Source organism: Chrysemys picta, chromosome 4 (genome assembly GCF_011386835.1).
Source record: "Chrysemys picta bellii isolate R12L10 chromosome 4, ASM1138683v2, whole genome shotgun sequence".
NCBI lineage: Eukaryota > Metazoa > Chordata > Testudines > Emydidae > Chrysemys > Chrysemys picta.
Window position 1 is genome coordinate 84235863 of NC_088794.1, and position 16522 is coordinate 84252384.

A 16522-nucleotide genomic window follows, 5' to 3' on the forward strand; every position below is an offset into this window, starting at 1 on the left:
CCCTCATCTTCCATTTTTGTTACTGCCACCTCCTCATCCTCGGGGCTCTTGGATGCCTACATCACCCCCCCCCTCCCCATCACTTAATTAAAAATACTTTGACCATTTGCCTGTTCTCCCATTTTGTGTTTTTCTCTTTTTTTGGCTTAGGGGAAAGGGGGGAAATCAGCGCTAACGTGTCTAAGCATAACCATCACCACTTTGTTGTATCCTTTTCCTTTTTCCTGTGTCACATCCTTGTATTTTTAGACTCTATGCCCCTTTGGACAGGGACTGTCCAAGACCTATGTGTATGTATAGCACCTAGAACAATGGGGTCCTAATCTTGACCCAGGCCTCTGAGTTCTAATGTAATACAAATAGCAAAATAATTCTTCTGACTGACTACCACACATACACCAATGTAACAAAAATTAATGCAGGATAAAAGGGACTTAATGTGAAAAGAGGTAGCCTCCATGATCTTGTAGTGCATCCTTCACATTCCCATCACTTTACCTGTTGTCATCTCTCTTTGCATCCAACTAATCTCTTCCCCTAGATATCTTTAGTAAGACTCAAAAAAGGGTTAGGTATCCAGAGTTACGTAAAACAGAATTTTAAAAGAATATTTAGAAGTGTTGCAAACCCTCATGCTTCAGGGCAAAAGTCCATCACTAAACAATGGTGGTTAGGAAGAAACTTGCCCTATAGACAGGTTATTCCATAAGTGTCCACTAAGGGGTTTCTTGTGCCTCCCTCTGAAGCATCTGATAATTGCCACTGTAAGGCAGAACACCGTCCTAGATGGACGGTGGTCTGATCCATTATGTTAATGACTATGTTCCTATATACTCTAAATGTTAAGCTCCTCTAGGCAGGACCATTTGTTTGTAAATACACCAGATATATTTATGGGTTTGTATAAATAGTAAGGAACTTACCTTGCTCTCATTACTTAAATCACTGCTGGAGTTTGGGGAATCCATGGACTCAGCATTGCTTAGCACATTGCAGCTGTTCTAGATGAGCAAAGAAATACATGAAAGATAATGGAGCAAATAATCAAGCAATCTATTTGCAAACACCTAGAAGATAATAGGGTGATAAGTAACAGTCAACATGGATTTGTCAAGAACAAATAATGACAAACCAACCTAATTTAACAGGTAACAAGCCTTGTGGATACAGGGAAAGCAGTAGATGTGGTATATCTTGACTGTAGTAAAGCTTTTGATACTGTCTCGCATGACCTTCTCATAAGCAAACTAGGGAAATGCAACCTAGATGGACCTACTATAAGATGGGTGCATAACTGGTTGGAAAACTGTTCCCAGAGAGTAGTTTATCAGTAGTTCACGGTCAAGCTGGAAGAGCATATTGAGCAGGGTCTCTCGGAGATAGGTCCTGGGTCCAGTTCTGCTCAATATCTTCATAAATGATTTAGATAATGGCTATAGAATACACTTATAAAGTTTGTAGACAATACCAATACTGGAAGGGGTTGCAAGTGTTTTGGAGAATAGGATTAAAATTCAAAATTATCTGGACAAACTAGAGAAATGGTCTGAAGTAAATAGGATGAAATTGAATAAGGACAAATGCAAAGTACTCCCCTTAGCAAGGAACATTCTATTGCACAAATACAAAATGGGAAATGACTGCCTAGGAAGGAGTACTGTGGAAAGGGATCTGCAGCTGATAGTGGATCACAAGCTAAATATGAGTCAACAGTATAACAATGTTGCAAAAAAACAAACATCATTCTGGGATGTATTAGCAGGGAGTGTTGTAAGCTAAACACGAGAAGTAATTCTTCCACTCTACTCCACGCTGATTAGGCCTCAGCTGGAGAATTGTGTCCAGTTCTGGGTGCCACATTTCAGGAAAGATGATGACAAACTGGAGAAAATCCAAAAGAGACCAACAAAAATGATTAAAAGTTTAGAAAACATGACTGTGAAGAACGATTGAAAAAACTGGGTTTGTTTAGTCTGGAGAAGAGAAGACTGAGGTGGGACAGGATAACAGTTTTCAAATACATTAAAAGGTTGTTACAAGGAGAAGGTTGAAAATATGTTCTTGTTAACCTCTGAGGATAGGACAAGAAGCAATGGGCTTTAATTGCAGCAAGGGCAGTTTAGGTTGGACATCAGGAAAAACTTTCTAACTGTCAGGGAAGTTAAGCACTGGAACAAATTGCCCAGGGAGGTTGTGGAATCTCCATCATTGGAGGTTTTTAAGAACAGGTGAGACAAACACCTGCCAGGAATGGTCAAGTTATTACGTAGTCCTGCCTTGACTGCAGGGGACTGGACTAGATGACCTATTGAGGTCCCTTCCAGTCCTACCCTTCTATGATTGTATGAAGAGTCAGAAAGATCTCATTGAGCAGAGTTGGTCAAGCTGGGTCTGAGACACAGAGGAGAAGGATCTACGCAGGGTATGTTGGCTGCTTGGCATGGGAGATGTGACAAAAATGAAGATCAGAATAAATGAACAAAAATGAGAAGGAAATTAACTGATAAAAAAAAAACCAGAATCATCAATGCATTCCCAGAGTGAGATAGAATTAAAGGAAGCATCAGCAAGATCAGTTTCATAGCCTTATAAACAAAGATTTATGAGATCCCTGCATCAGATGCCACAGATAGAAGTGATTCAGTCACTGTCCTATGAAAGTAGTAGGTTAGTGGGCTTATGTATTTGTGCAAAATAGAGAATGTTCTTTCTGTATCAGTGGGGTATTGGGCTTATGAACATCTTTTATGGAAAGGAATAAATTCATCCCTTTAACACCAGCCAAACTAGATAATCTGAAGTTATGCTACTGCCCTTATTAAATTCCTCCACTAGTCCCCATGCTTCCTTTGCATCAAATTCAGTTTCTTGTCCTCATGGTCCTTCATGGTCTTCCTTACTTATCTACTCATGTCTTATATCTCAACTAAAGTTCCCTGCTGCAGCTGCATTACTCTGTTCTTGCAAAAAGTAAACAAACTTTTTGGGTAATCCCTCCCAGAAGATTTTCTTCCACAAACTCATTTGGCTTGAGGGGGGAGGGGAGGGCTGCATGAGCTCTACTGTTCCTGGGGAAGAAATGGGACCTCTTCTCTGCCCATTCTGGAGCTGGGAGAAGGGGTAAGACTGGTTTGGGTCTTAGCTTCCTTTATGGGATAATATTAATAATTTTAATTTTAAATAATAATGAAGTCTGCATATGTTTTTAGAGGCAAAGTTCTTCTAGGAACTGTTTTCTGGACTTTTTTGTGGACTGATGATCAGAAGATAATATTTCAGAAGATTGAATTCCCTCTCCATCTTGTCACTGAAGGAAATTTCCTAATTCTGGGTTGCAAAGGAAAACATTATGATTTGTTTAGGAGTGGGTGCTGGGAATTAGAGTCTTTACTGCATTCATGACTGCCACAAGAGGTCAGCTTTTTGCTATCAACAAAAAAAAGAACATTTAACTGGCAGTAAGAAGTAGCATTTCACTCTTAAAGAAGAGAGATTGAAAAGTCTAAAAGGTTCAGCAAATACCATAAAAGAAGTAAGTACCATTGTCCGCACTATTACTTTATACTTCTCTATTTTGGCCTCCTGCAATTGCTCCAACAACCAGGTAAAATAGGAGTTATCCTTTAAATTCACAAGGTCTAAATTGGCAGAATGCCCAACAGAACTGGCTGCTGGTGTAGATGAGTCTACTGCTTCTAAGACATTCAGTAGGATGTTGAAAGTACCATTTGTTCACAAACTGACCAAAAGAACTTGGGATGGGAAAGGAGAGACGGTAGAACATTTCCTTCCTGTGAGGCACACGTGGTGGGGAGGGCTGATGACCATGGCTTACTTGTTTCCTGTGACCTGAGAAGACAGTAATCTAGTGGTGGCAGCCCTCTCCGTAGGCATGCAGATACTATGCTGATGTGCAGTAGAGAAAGAAGGGCAGAAAGGCTACCATACACATCCACTTCCTTCCTTTTGTTTTCCCCGCGCTGAAAATAAACACTTCAGAAAAAGAACACTGTTCAAGAAGACTACAGCAAAATCAACTAAATCACCAGGTGCTGCTTTGCTGCTGTTTTAGAAATGTCTTTGTTTAGAAACATCTACATTTGGGGGGATATGGAAAAGTTTTTTAGGTAAGAACTGGAAATTCAAATCATATGTTTAAAAGAGAAGAAATTCCTTGGTATGACCTCTTTGCCTTAGCCACATTGTCAGACTACACATTACCTTGTTTACTTTCTGCCAGATGACAGTGGGTATTGGATCTCCTGATATGGGAACGTCCAATCTAAGTTTGTTCCCAGCCACCACAACAATAGTGTCAGGGGCTGCTTGACCCATGAAGTCCAGATGGATTTTGGGGGGTTCTGTAGCGAAAGTGGAGAAAATCAAATATTTTTCACCATGGTTTGAATGTTTTGCAGGAAAAGGGAGGCATTACTCAGATGTTATGTTAAAAATTGAAGAGGTTCTGCTACTGAAAAGCATGCAAGATGACTTGTTCAGATGTTACTCACATGATCCAATAATGAACATTGTTTTTACCTTGTCTTGGCACAAAATCAATCTTGATCTCTGGAAAGGGAAAAAAAAAACGGATCTGACAATAGCTAAGTTTCCTGTAATCATCAGACCAAAAATAATTTTAAAACAAATAATATAATAAATAATCCCTCAGTGTATGTAAATCAATGGGTGAATATATATTTTGGAAACTGGCTTGGTAAAACAAGAAGAAAATAACACAAAAAATAGAATAGGGCTGGGTCTTGCAAAGGCTTTTGCAAGTGAATAACTTTGCTCCCACGTGTAATCCTATTGGCAGTGATTTAAGGCCCCAATCCTGCAAACACACACATACTTAACTTTACTTGTGCGTAGACCCATGAAGTCTTTGGGACTACGTGCATAAGTAAATGTAACCCGATGAATAAGTTTTTGCAGGATCAAAGCTATAGTCTGTGTTTGCAGGATCAGGCCCATATAAAATGACAAATAAACAATGTAGAAAAATAAAAATAGAAAAGAAGCAACTTTTTAAAAAAGTTTGGAAAATGTTTAGGATAAAAACAAACAAAATAATAGCAATAGTATGTGCAAGGGTTAAAAATACATAGAGATTGTAACTAAGCAATGGTTGAAAGAGAAACGAGAAACTAAGAGTGACTACACGCAGTTTGAAACTATTTTACATGTCTATTAAAAGGAATGAAGATATCATGTGCCAGTCCTCAGCCTAATCACTTTGTTTGTTTGTTTCTATCCCTCTTTGTGTTTTGTCCTTTAGTTCTCAACCCAGGAAACACTTTGCACGAATAACTTTACTTGTGTAAGTCATCTAACTGTGCTGTGTCATTACCTCCCAGTGCTCCCCATCAGTACTCTGCCCAAGCCAGGGAAGATAATGATCCCATCAGTAGACCAAATTTGGTGATGAATCCTGGTCACATGCCACCTGTAGCACTTTGCACATACATTAAGAAGAAAACCTCCCAGCATAACGCACACGGAAAGGCGCTCTGGGGGTGGAAATATTGGGGGGGGGGAGGAAATATCTCCCCACACCCGTGTTTAGGTGGCATCCCCCCTGACACAGAAGAGGCTGCAGGGCTTGCTCCAAACCTGATGGATCCTAGTGAGGTCTGTTGAAGGCCAGAGCCATCTGCTTGGAGGCCCTGTGTCTCCACACTGGCTTCAGTTCTTCCTCACCCCGGGCTCTATTGAAGCCACACTGCCAGGGTCTTCCCTGGCTAGAGACTTATGGGATCCCCAGGTTTATGGGATACCTCAGTTGAGCCCTACCGAAAAACATAATACAGCATTGGACTGTATTAATTTTTCTAAGGAATCGCTGTGAGATCTGATGGGCTGCCCAGACTCCACTCCCTCTCCCAGTGGAGACCCTGGATGCACAGAGAGGCCTTTCTGGAGGTCTGGTGAAAGGAAGGACAGTGCAGTGGAGGAGACTACCCTACCCCCAACTCCTCTCCATACAGCAGTGGTTCTCAACCAGGGGTACGTGTACCCCTTGGGGTATGGAGAGGTCTTCCACGGGGCACATCAACTCATCTAGATATTTGCCTAGTTTTACAACAGGCTACATAAAAAGCACAAGTGAAGTCAGTACAAACTAAAATTTCATAAAGACAGTGACCGCTTTATACTGCTCTATAGACTATACACTGAAATATAAGTACAATATTTATATTCCAAATGATTTATTTTATAATTATATGGTAAAAATGAGAAAGTAAGCTATTTTTCAGTAATAGTGTGCTGTGATACATATGTATTTTTATGTCTGATTTTGTAAGCAAGTAGTTTTTAAGTGAGGTGAAATTTTGAGAGTATGCAAGACAAATCAGACTCCTGAAAGGGGTACAGTAGCCTGAAAAGGCTTAGAGCCACTGCTGTAAAGGATCTATGTGCAAGGCTCCCTCCAGGTGCAAGGATCTGCTGTGAGCTCTACAATACAAATAATAAAGATGATGCACTATCACAGAGAGAAGTTACATGTGCCATGTTCATACATCAGGAAGGGAAATCTCCATACAGCCTCCTGGTGTAATCAATTAAATGATTTGGTCCCACAGCTCCCTGTAGTCCTTATATATGGATAATTCCTCCTTTGGAAGGCCTGTGGTATTCCTGTTACATATTAGGAACCAGATTCCACAACACTCACCCAAAAATCTGAGTTTGGCAGAAAGGTTGTAAGCAAATCCTTCAGGGACAAAAGAATAGTCAGCCTCATCTTCTGGGGTTACATCATCAATAGTTAGCTTATGGATTCTGAAAAATATACACAAGCATGTGACTCTCTTAATTTTAGTCAGGAGGTATACTGCTACAGCGAGTGAGTGCATTCAGGCTGCAGCACATGGCAAGCCATTAATAACCTTCCCAGTATCAAATCAACATGCTAGGGCAAACAGAACGAGTTTCCTCTCAAGGATATTGTAAACCCAAGCAACACTATGGCAAAGAAAGTGCAGGCTTGTTCACCATCCCTCTCCTTGTAAACTCAGCAGACAGCACATCAAAACAATCCTTTGGGAGCCTAAGTAATTTAGGTAATTTAAAAAATTTTACTCATCTAAATGTGTGTGTGTATGAGTATATACTATATATATTAAAAACTATAGTAAATTAACACAAAGAGATTTACTTCTCGGTACTGATATCTGTCTATCCTTATCTAATGTATCAGTCTGTTTGATTATGTCTATTTTAAAGTGACCATCAGTGTGGTCTCTAGGCAATTTAAATCCCCCCAAAAATGAAAGGCAGAGTAAAGGCTGAGAATCTGGGCTGATGCTCCATTGTACAGATATAGACTAACATACTATACGCACACCTGCAGAATTACATACATGCCAGTATTGTACATGTGGTGCACAAACCCAGGCAGATCACAGAAGAGAGGAATGGCTACATGTTCATTGTGCTGAGGAAGATTCCTACTGCCTCCCATTAGCTGGCTTATATTCATTTCCTCATCACTATCCAGAGAGGACTTTAGTGTCATACCCAATCCTGTCCAAGCTTTCTGAAGCAGGACTCACCTGCCAATATGAGAGATCTTTATCCTCTCATCTGGGATCACCTCCTTCCCATTTTTCAACCAGATTCCTTTCACGTTCTCATCGGAGACTTCGCACTTGAAGACTGCCTGGTCCCGTGCCCTCACTGTCAGGTCTGCGATACTCTGGTACACTTCCAGCTTCTTCTCTAGGGTTGTGAGTTGTGGAAGGAAGCAGCACAAACATCAGCAGGTCAAAGATCGGTTTGTACAGTAAAATGTTTATGTTGCGTTTAAAGAAGAGAAAGAGCCAGGTCTGAGGATGCTGTTTGTTGAAAGGTGAAATGTGAAGAGAAATCCACAGTATGCAGGATTTAACAGGACTGGTAGCCAGGCACCTGTTGCAGTCAGGATATCTATTACATCCGGCACACAGACCTAACAATCTTCTGTCTCCTTGAGGCCTCTGTGGTCATTTCCCCAGCTACGGTTTAATTTTTCTCCAGGCATAAGGACTAACTCACCTTCTTATCCCATTATGGAGAAGGTTACCTTCAGCCCTCTTGCACATTTCAACCTCCCTGATTATCTGGCATTGCCTGTAACTTACTGTGACGTTCTCCTGGTGTTATCTGGACTGGTGATCTGCTAGGTCACTCCAATCCTTGACTCTGGGAGCCAGCCTTACCCTGCTCTGCTGTGAGTACCCCCACTCCTGGGCTGTTCACGCACAGCCTCTGGCATGTAAGCTGCTCCTTGGATTGTGCAACTGAATGACACTAGCCAATATCTCTGGTCCCAGACACAACCCTAGGAACCTCCATCTTGCAGTGTCCAGTTATGCCCGCTGGATGTTGCAAGCTTATATAAATTCGTCAATTTAATAAAGAAATTGATATGTACCAGGCTTGTTATCCCAAGGGAAGTATCTGACACGCTTCAAACCAAGCACATTGCTTCAGGTAGAATAAACAAATTTTTTAACTACAAAGATAGATTTTAAGTGATTATAAGTCAAAGCATAACAAGTCAGATTTAGTCAAATGAAATAAAAGCAAAACTCATTCTAAGCTGATCTTAACACTTTCAGTGCCCCTACAAACTTAGATGTTTCTCACCACAGGCTGGCTGGTTGCCCTTCAGCCAGGCTCTCCCCTTTGATCAGCGCTTCAGTCACTTGGTGGTGATGTCTGTAGATGGAGGTGGAAGAGAGAGGAAGAACATGGCAAACGTCTCTCCCTTTTATCATGTTCTTTCTTCCCTCTTGGCTTTGCCCCCCCACCTTCAGAGTCAGGTGAGCATTACCTCATCGCAGTCCCAAACTGACCAAAGGAAGGGGGGTGACTCACTCAAGGGTCCAACAAATCCTTTGTTGTTGTCTAGACCAGTGTCCGTGGTTCCTGTGAGGCTGGGCTGTGTTTGTCCCATCCACGCCCTGATGAGGTGTGAATTGCCCCCCTGCTCTTGGGGAGTTTTTGCCTGGGCTTGCTTTAAGTCATGAGAACACATTTTCAGCCTCATACATATATACATGAAATTACAACCTATAACATTACTATAACAATGATTATGATAACATTACCATAACAACAATGTTCAGTACATCATGAGCCTTCCGAAGACACCCGACATGACAAACTTTGCATTAGATACCACACCATCATATTATAAGGATGAACATGGGAGGTGTAGAGTGTTCTCACAAGGTACAGAGCGTCACACTTACCTTGTATGATCAGTTCAGCGACTGACTCCCCACCATTGGTCTTCACAGTGTAGTGCCCGCTGTCCTCCTTGGTTGACTCATTAATGATCAGGTAATGCTTTTTCCCATCCTTCTTGAACCGGTACTTGAATGTCTCTTCCCGTTTCAGCTCAATTCCATCCTTTTCCCTGCAGTACCAAACAATATTGTCACTCTGCTTTCTGCTTCACTCTCTCCCTTCTGGGGCAGGATAAAAGTCAGCTGCATGATATTGAGGGTTTGGGGCATAGGACAGCAGTGCAGGATAGATGGTGACCTAAGTGGCAAAAGACTGAGCTTTTTACACAGTACCAAAAGACACAGAGCTGACACTACTACTTGCTGACAGTTCATTTGCACTGAAATTCTGATTCCTAGTACAAGAGAGTTAATTATTATTTTTGTTATATACTTACCCCTGACAATGTGTTGAATGTTGTACAAGAGGCAATGATAAATACAATCCTTGCCCCCCAGTGAACTTACTGTCTAAAAGACTGACATAGAGAAGACAGAACTCTGTGGAAAATACAGAAGATGAAATTCATTAAGGTTCATTTTAACTGTTGTTATTAATTATTATTTACTTATTATGAACTCACAACTTGTGGGCATCACAAAAGAAGTGAGATTTTAGGAGGGATTTATATGAAGAGGGGAGTTACTTTGGATTTTTCCCACCCTGTTTGTCCAAGGATCTCCATGTGTTTTACAAACATTACTGAGCCTCACAACACATCCTGGGAGTGTATGTAATTATTATAATTCCCAGTTTCCATATGGGGAAACTGAAGTACAGAGCAGTGAACCTACTTGAACAAGGTCACACAGCAAGTCATTGGCATAAAGCTTTTGTAAAAACTCTTCCCTATTTAGTAGGGCTGTCAAGCGATTAAAAAAATTAATTGCGATTCATCGCACTGTTAAACATTAATAAATACCATTTATTTAAATATTTTTGGACATTCTCTATATTTTCAAATATATTGATTTCAATTACAACACGGAACACAAAGTGTACAGTGCTCACTTTATTTTTTATTACAAATATTTGTGCTCTAAAAAACAAAAGAAATAGTATGTTTCAATTCACCTCAGACAAGTACTGGAATACAATCTCTCTATCATGAAAGTTGAACATACAAATGTAGAATTAATGTACAAGAAAACTACATTCAAAAATAAAACAATGTACAACTTTAGAGCCTACAAGTCCACTGAGTCCTACTTCTTGTTCAGTCAGTCACTCAAACAAGTTTGTTTACATTTGCAGGAGATAATGCTGTCTGCTTCTTGTTTACAATGCCACCTGAAAGTGAGAACAGATGTTCACATGGTATGGTTGTAGCCGGTGTCGCAAGATATTTACATGCCAGATGTGTTCAAGATTCATATGTTCCTTCGTGCTTCAACCACCATTCTAGAGGACATGCATCCATGTTAATGAGGGGTTCTGCTCGATAACCATCCAAAGGAGTGCAGACCGACGCATGTTCACTTTCATCATCTGAGTCAGATGCCACCAGCAGAAGGTTGATTTGCTTTTTTGGTGGTTCGGGTTCTATAGTTTCCACATTGAAATGTTATTCTTTTAAGACTTCTGAAAGCATGCTCCACACCTGATCCCTCTCAGATTTTGGAAGGCACTTCAGATTCTTAAACCTTGGGTCAAGTGCTGTAGCTTTCTTTAGAAATCTCACATTACTACCTTCTTTGCGTTTTGTCAAATCTGCAGTGAAAGTGTTCTTAAAATGTACAACATGTGCTGAGTCATCATCTGAGACTGCTATAACATGAAATACATGGCAGAATGCGGGTAAAACAGAGCAGGAGACATACTATTTTCCTCCAAGGAGTACAGTCACAAATTAAATTAATGCATTGTATTTTAACGAGCCTCATCGTGTCCTCTGGAATGGTGGCCAAAGCATGAAGGGGCATATGAATGTTTATCATATCTGACACATAAATACCTTGCAGTGCTGGCTACAAAAGTGCCATGTGAATGCCTGTTCTCACTTTCAGGTGACATTGTAAATAAGAAGCTGGCAGCATTATCTCCCATAAATGTAAACAAACTTGTTTGTCTTAGAGATTGGCTGAAAAAGAAGTAGGACTTGTAGGTCTAAAGTTTTATATTGTTTTGGTTCTCAGTGCAGTTATGTAACAAACAAAAAAATCTACATTTGTAAGTTGCACTTTCACGATAAAGAGATTGCATTACGGTATTGTATGAGGTAAATTGAAAAATACTATTTCTTTTGTTTATCATTTTTGCAGTGCAAATATTTGTAATAAAAATAATAATATAAAGTGAAAAACATCCAAAGATATGTAATAGATTTCAATTGGTATTCTATTGTTTAACAGTGCGATTAATGGTGATTAATTTTTTTAATCACGATTGTTTTGAGTTAATCATGTGAGTTAACTGCGATTAATCGACAGCTCTACTATTTAGTTTACAAATAACATAAAGGTAGTATAATAAGTAGCCTGAAATTTCTGCAGATATTCTTAATCCATTTTACATGTTTTTATTTTATTAAGATAATGCCGTTACAAATTGTATATTCACATTACTTTCCTTTTGGGGTTTGCTCTTTCCAGCTCAAGTAGACAGTAACTAACCCATGGTAGCTTTGATTGAGCTAGCACACTAAAAATAGAGTGTAGCCACAGCAGCAGGAGGGGCTAGCCACTCCAAGTATGTGTCCATCTAAAATGCTAGCTATGTACTTGAAGCAACTCCCCCTTCCTGCTGCTCACACCACTGCAGCTACACACTGTTTTTAGCATTCTAGCTCCATCAGAGCTAGTACAGTTATTTCTCCTCAAGCTTGAAGTGTAGACATACCCTAAATTACATGCATTGAGTAGTCTTAAACAGGACTACTTGAGGAATAAGGGATTAACGTGAGGAAGGATAGTAGAATCTCGCCTTATTTTTTGTCTGTATAAGTACTGCTATTGTGGTTTTCGTTTTTAATTTTCTTTGAGGGAGTAGTGGATTTTTTGCATTATTACTTTAATTTATTTAATTAAGTGGCTAGCACACTGCTGATGCCATATAAAATTATTTTATCTGCATAGGGCTTCACAGACAAGCAGTGGAACAATGAAACTACCAACCTCAAGAGGGAACCTCCAGATTTCTTCAAAAAGAAGAACAGGAGTACTTGTGGCACCTTAGAGACTAACACTGATGCCAACTCTGTCCACATATCTATTCAAGTGACATCATCATAGGACCTAATCACATCAGCCATACCATCAGGGGCTCGTTCACCTGCACATCTACCAATGTGATATATGCCATCATGTGCCAGCAATGCCCCTCTGCCATGTACATTGGCCAAACCGGACAGTCTCTACGCAAAAGAATTAATGGACACAAATCTGACATCAGGAATCAAAATACTCAAAAACCAGTGGGAGAACACTTTAACCTGTCTGGTCATTCAGTGACAGACCTGCGGGTGGCTATATTACAACAGAAAAACTTCAAAAACAGACTCCGAGAGACTGCTGAGCTAGAATTGATATGCAAACTAGACACAATCAACTCCGGTTTGAATAAGGACTGGGAATGGCTGAGCCATTACAAACATTGAATCTATCTCTCCTTGTAAGTATTCTCACACTTCTTAACTGTCTGTACTGGGCTAGCTTGATTATCACTTCAAAAGTTTTTTTTCTCTTAATTAATTGGCCTCTCAGAGTTGGTAAGACAACTCCCACCTGTTTATGCTCTCTGTATGTATATATATCTCCTCAATATATGTTCCATTCTATATGCATCCGAAGAAGTGGGCTGTAGTCCACGAAAGCTTATGCTCTAATAAATTTGTTAGTCTCTAAGGTGCCACAAGTATTCCTGTTCTTCTTTTTGCGGATACAGACTAACACGGCTGCTACTCTGAAACCAGATTTCTTCAGTTAGTTTTGCAACAGTATGCTACCACCAAAAAAAAAAAAAAAAAAAACCACATCTGAAGTACAAATGTAGTCATTGCTGACGGGGGAGGGGGGGAAGAGAGAGAAAAGGATGACAGTACAATTAAGACACTAGACTGGGCCTCACAAGGTCTGGGCTCCATTCTCAGATCCGCCTCAGTCTTCCTGCATAAATGGTTAATCTTGCTGTACCTCAGTTCCCCATCTGTAAAACTGGGGATAAGGACACTTTCATACTTTCCAGGCATACTGTGAGAATATATTCATCAATGTTTGTAACATGCTCAGTTACAACAGTCATGGAGGCCATATAAGAACACAGACAGAACTGTTATTACTACAGTTAGTACAGTTGTTTTCATTTGAGGCCTATAAACCAGTGCGCGCAAACAGCAGCCAGGGATGGAAAAATACATCCCAGCTACAAATCTTGTCACATTCCTTTTCTCAGGGATTGCTTTATTTCCAAAACACAAACTTAAAGTCAGAACAAATTAACTCATATTACTGGCTAATAACCACCTGAGGCCTTTCCAGCTTCAGCCAGCTGGTGAAGGAGAACACACAAACGTCCCCTTTAGTAACCCTTTCCAACTACTGTGGAGAGCCCCATACTAGGCCAACACTGATCGATGGCCTCTGCTGCCCCTTCCTAAGAGTGAGGAAGTCTTATACCTGTCTTCCTATAGGTCACATACTTGCTCCTATTTGTGTACCTGTGATTACAGTTCCCAGTTTTAAAGGGCCCAAAGGCTGTAACAGAACACTGGGACATGCACGTATGTCCCCAGTGCCCTGTTGCAGGGCCTAAACTACTTAAACATCTCCCTAAAGTAATATAAACTTGGAACTCTTTTTCCATATGGCATTTGATATTTTTCCCAGGTATGACATTTATCCCTCTAGTCCAGGTGTTGACAAAAGGGGCATTTATTGAGTCTCTGAAATGGTTAAAAAATACATTAAAATGTTAGATATTGTATTCCTAACTGCTCAAACTCAGTTACTGTGTATTTGAGAGATCTCTATCTCAGAGGGGGGCAAACTACGGCTCGCGGGCCACATCCGGCACGCGAGACCCTCCTGCCCGGCCCCTGAGCTCCTGCCCCGGGAGGCTCATCCCCGGCCCCTCCCCTGCTGTTCCCCCTCCCCTGCAGCCTCAGCTTGACCCGCCACCGGCGCAATGCTCTGGCCAGCGGGGCTGCTGCACGGTAGCGTAGTTGGCTGGCTCCAACTGGGCGATGTGGCTGCCTGTCCTGGTGCTCTAGGTGGCGCAGCTGTAGTGCCACCAGCCACCAGTACTCCAGGCAGTGCGGTAAGGGGGCAGGGAGCAGGGGGGGTTGGATAGAGGGCAGGGGAGATCGGGGGAGTGATCAGGGGGCAGGGGTGTGGATGGGCTCGGGGCGGTCAGAGGGCGGGGAACAGGGGAGTCGAATGGGGGCAGGGGATCCCAGGAGGCAATCAGGAAGGAGGGGGGGTTGGATGGGGCGGCGGAGGGTCTGGGGGCTGTCAGGAGACAGGGAACGGGGGGTTGGATGGGGCAGGAGTCCGGGGGGGTCGTCAGGGGTCGAGAAGCAGGAGGGGTTGGATGGGGGCAGGGCCGGGCTAGGCCTGGCTTTTTTGAGGAGGCACAGCCTCCCCTAACTGGCCCTCCATACAATTTTGGAAACTGGATGCGGCCCTCAGGCCAAAAAGTTTGCCCGCCCCTGCTCTATCTGACTGCTTACTCCCTATTAGGCAAAGACAGCTGCAGCTTTGCCCTTCTCTGATAAAATGCACATTCCACAGATATCAACTCTGTGTGGTGGGTCTGTTTTGGGGAGTGGTTCTGAAGCACAGGATCAGAAAGTAGCAATTGCCTGGTATTCCGGGAGGGACAGAGATCAGTGCCCCCCATGCCTTGTCATCTGTAAGTAGACACTGCACAACAATGTGTGTGCACACACATGTATTTTTAACAGAGTAATGCATACACTGTAGCCAGCTGTGGGGCGGGGGTCTATTTAAATTCTCAGTTCCTTCCTTGGAGAGGGCAGATGGAAGATAGCACTCTCCAGGAATGACATGGGCATTGCGGGAATTGCTGACAGTCTTGTGCCTGCAGCTGTTAACAAGCATGAGAGGATTCCATCTGAAAAAGAAACTAAGTGAGGACAACATGTAAGAACTGGTATGTCAGAATTGCCCAGTGTCTTCTCCAAGCATGATTAGCATCCCAACTTCCTGTAAACCAAAATGCTGAACATGCTGGGCTCCCTGGACTGAATGCCCCTCATCCCAATCTCACAATCCTAATTTGCATAATGACTGACTCTGCATGGTCAAGAGAATAGGTGCATTATTATTTATTATTTGTATTATTCCAGCACCCAGGAGCCCCAGTCATAGACCAGGACCCCATTGTGCTAGGTGTACAAACACAGAACAAAAAGAAAGTCCCTGTCTCAAAGAGTGTACGATCTAAGTATAAGACAAGAGACAACAGAGGGATGCAGACATATGGACGGGGAGTAGAAGGAAACAATGAGACAGTGCTGGTCAGCATTATCAGCTGTTGTCTCAGCACATCAGCAGCCTAACAGTTGTCAAGTTTTTTGTAGGCTTCACAGCATAGGAGAGTTTTGAGGAGAGACTTCAAGGAAGATAACATTAGATTTGCTGATATCATGGGGAGCTTTTCCCAAGTGTGAGGGGCAGCATGGGAAAAGCACGAAAATTTGTTTGAAAATTTACAGGTGGGCAAGGAAGCCTGGCTTCATGGGCCAATCAGAGGTGGACATCAATCTTTCAATACTGAATGAGAGAGGAGAGGTAGAGTGAGGATAGCTCCTGAAAGGCCATGAAAATGAAGACAAGTAAATGATGTTTGATACCATAGAGAAGAACCCAGTGGACGGATTCAAAGAGAGGCATGAGGTCATCAAAGTTACAGGCTAGGAGAATGATCTTTGCAACAGCACTCTGAATGGATATGTGCAGGGTAAGATTGCATTTGTCAAGCCCAGAGAAAAGGCTGTTGCAGACACAAAATGATGAGAACCTGGCTGAGAGTTTTAGCTGGGTGGATGGACAGGGAAGGTGGTATCTTAAGAGATTTTAGTCAGAAAGAATAATCAAAACTTAGACATAGGCTGGTTGTGATGACCTAAAGAGGGGTCTGAGTCAAAGATGACATTCAGGTTATGGGCCTGAATGACAGATCAGATGCTGGTGTTGTCCACCTTAGATATGTGTTCACTTCGAGCTGGCAGTGTCATTCCCAGCTTGAGAAGACATGCTTGTGCTAGCTCTGATCAAGCTAGTGT

At 41.8% G+C, this 16522-nt stretch overlaps 1 protein-coding gene and 2 long non-coding RNA genes across 3 annotated transcripts in view; 2 read left to right on the forward strand and 1 right to left on the reverse strand.

Annotated features, from left to right (window-relative positions):
- Positions 1 to 13613, forward strand: part of LOC135983412 (uncharacterized) — a 68844-nt gene extending 55231 nt beyond the window's left edge. The window contains exon 2 of the long non-coding RNA XR_010601040.1: positions 12354 to 13613. This is a non-coding gene — a long non-coding RNA (uncharacterized LOC135983412). The remainder of the gene's footprint in view (positions 1 to 12353) is intronic.
- Positions 1 to 16522, forward strand: part of LOC122173621 (uncharacterized) — a 133463-nt gene that overhangs the window by 70602 nt on the left and 46339 nt on the right. The gene's annotated exons all lie outside the window — the stretch shown is intronic.
- Positions 1 to 16522, reverse strand: part of MYBPC3 (myosin binding protein C3) — a 122016-nt gene that overhangs the window by 56530 nt on the left and 48964 nt on the right. Inside the window, exons 17-22 of the mRNA XM_008162799.4 lie at positions 9243 to 9409; positions 7560 to 7725; positions 6680 to 6786; positions 4540 to 4569; positions 4222 to 4361; positions 924 to 1001 (exon numbers count right to left, since the gene is read on the reverse strand). Of these exons, the coding sequence (XP_008161021.2) occupies positions 924 to 1001; positions 4222 to 4361; positions 4540 to 4569; positions 6680 to 6786; positions 7560 to 7725; positions 9243 to 9409 (688 nt within the window). The remainder of the gene's footprint in view (positions 1 to 923; positions 1002 to 4221; positions 4362 to 4539; positions 4570 to 6679; positions 6787 to 7559; positions 7726 to 9242; positions 9410 to 16522) is intronic.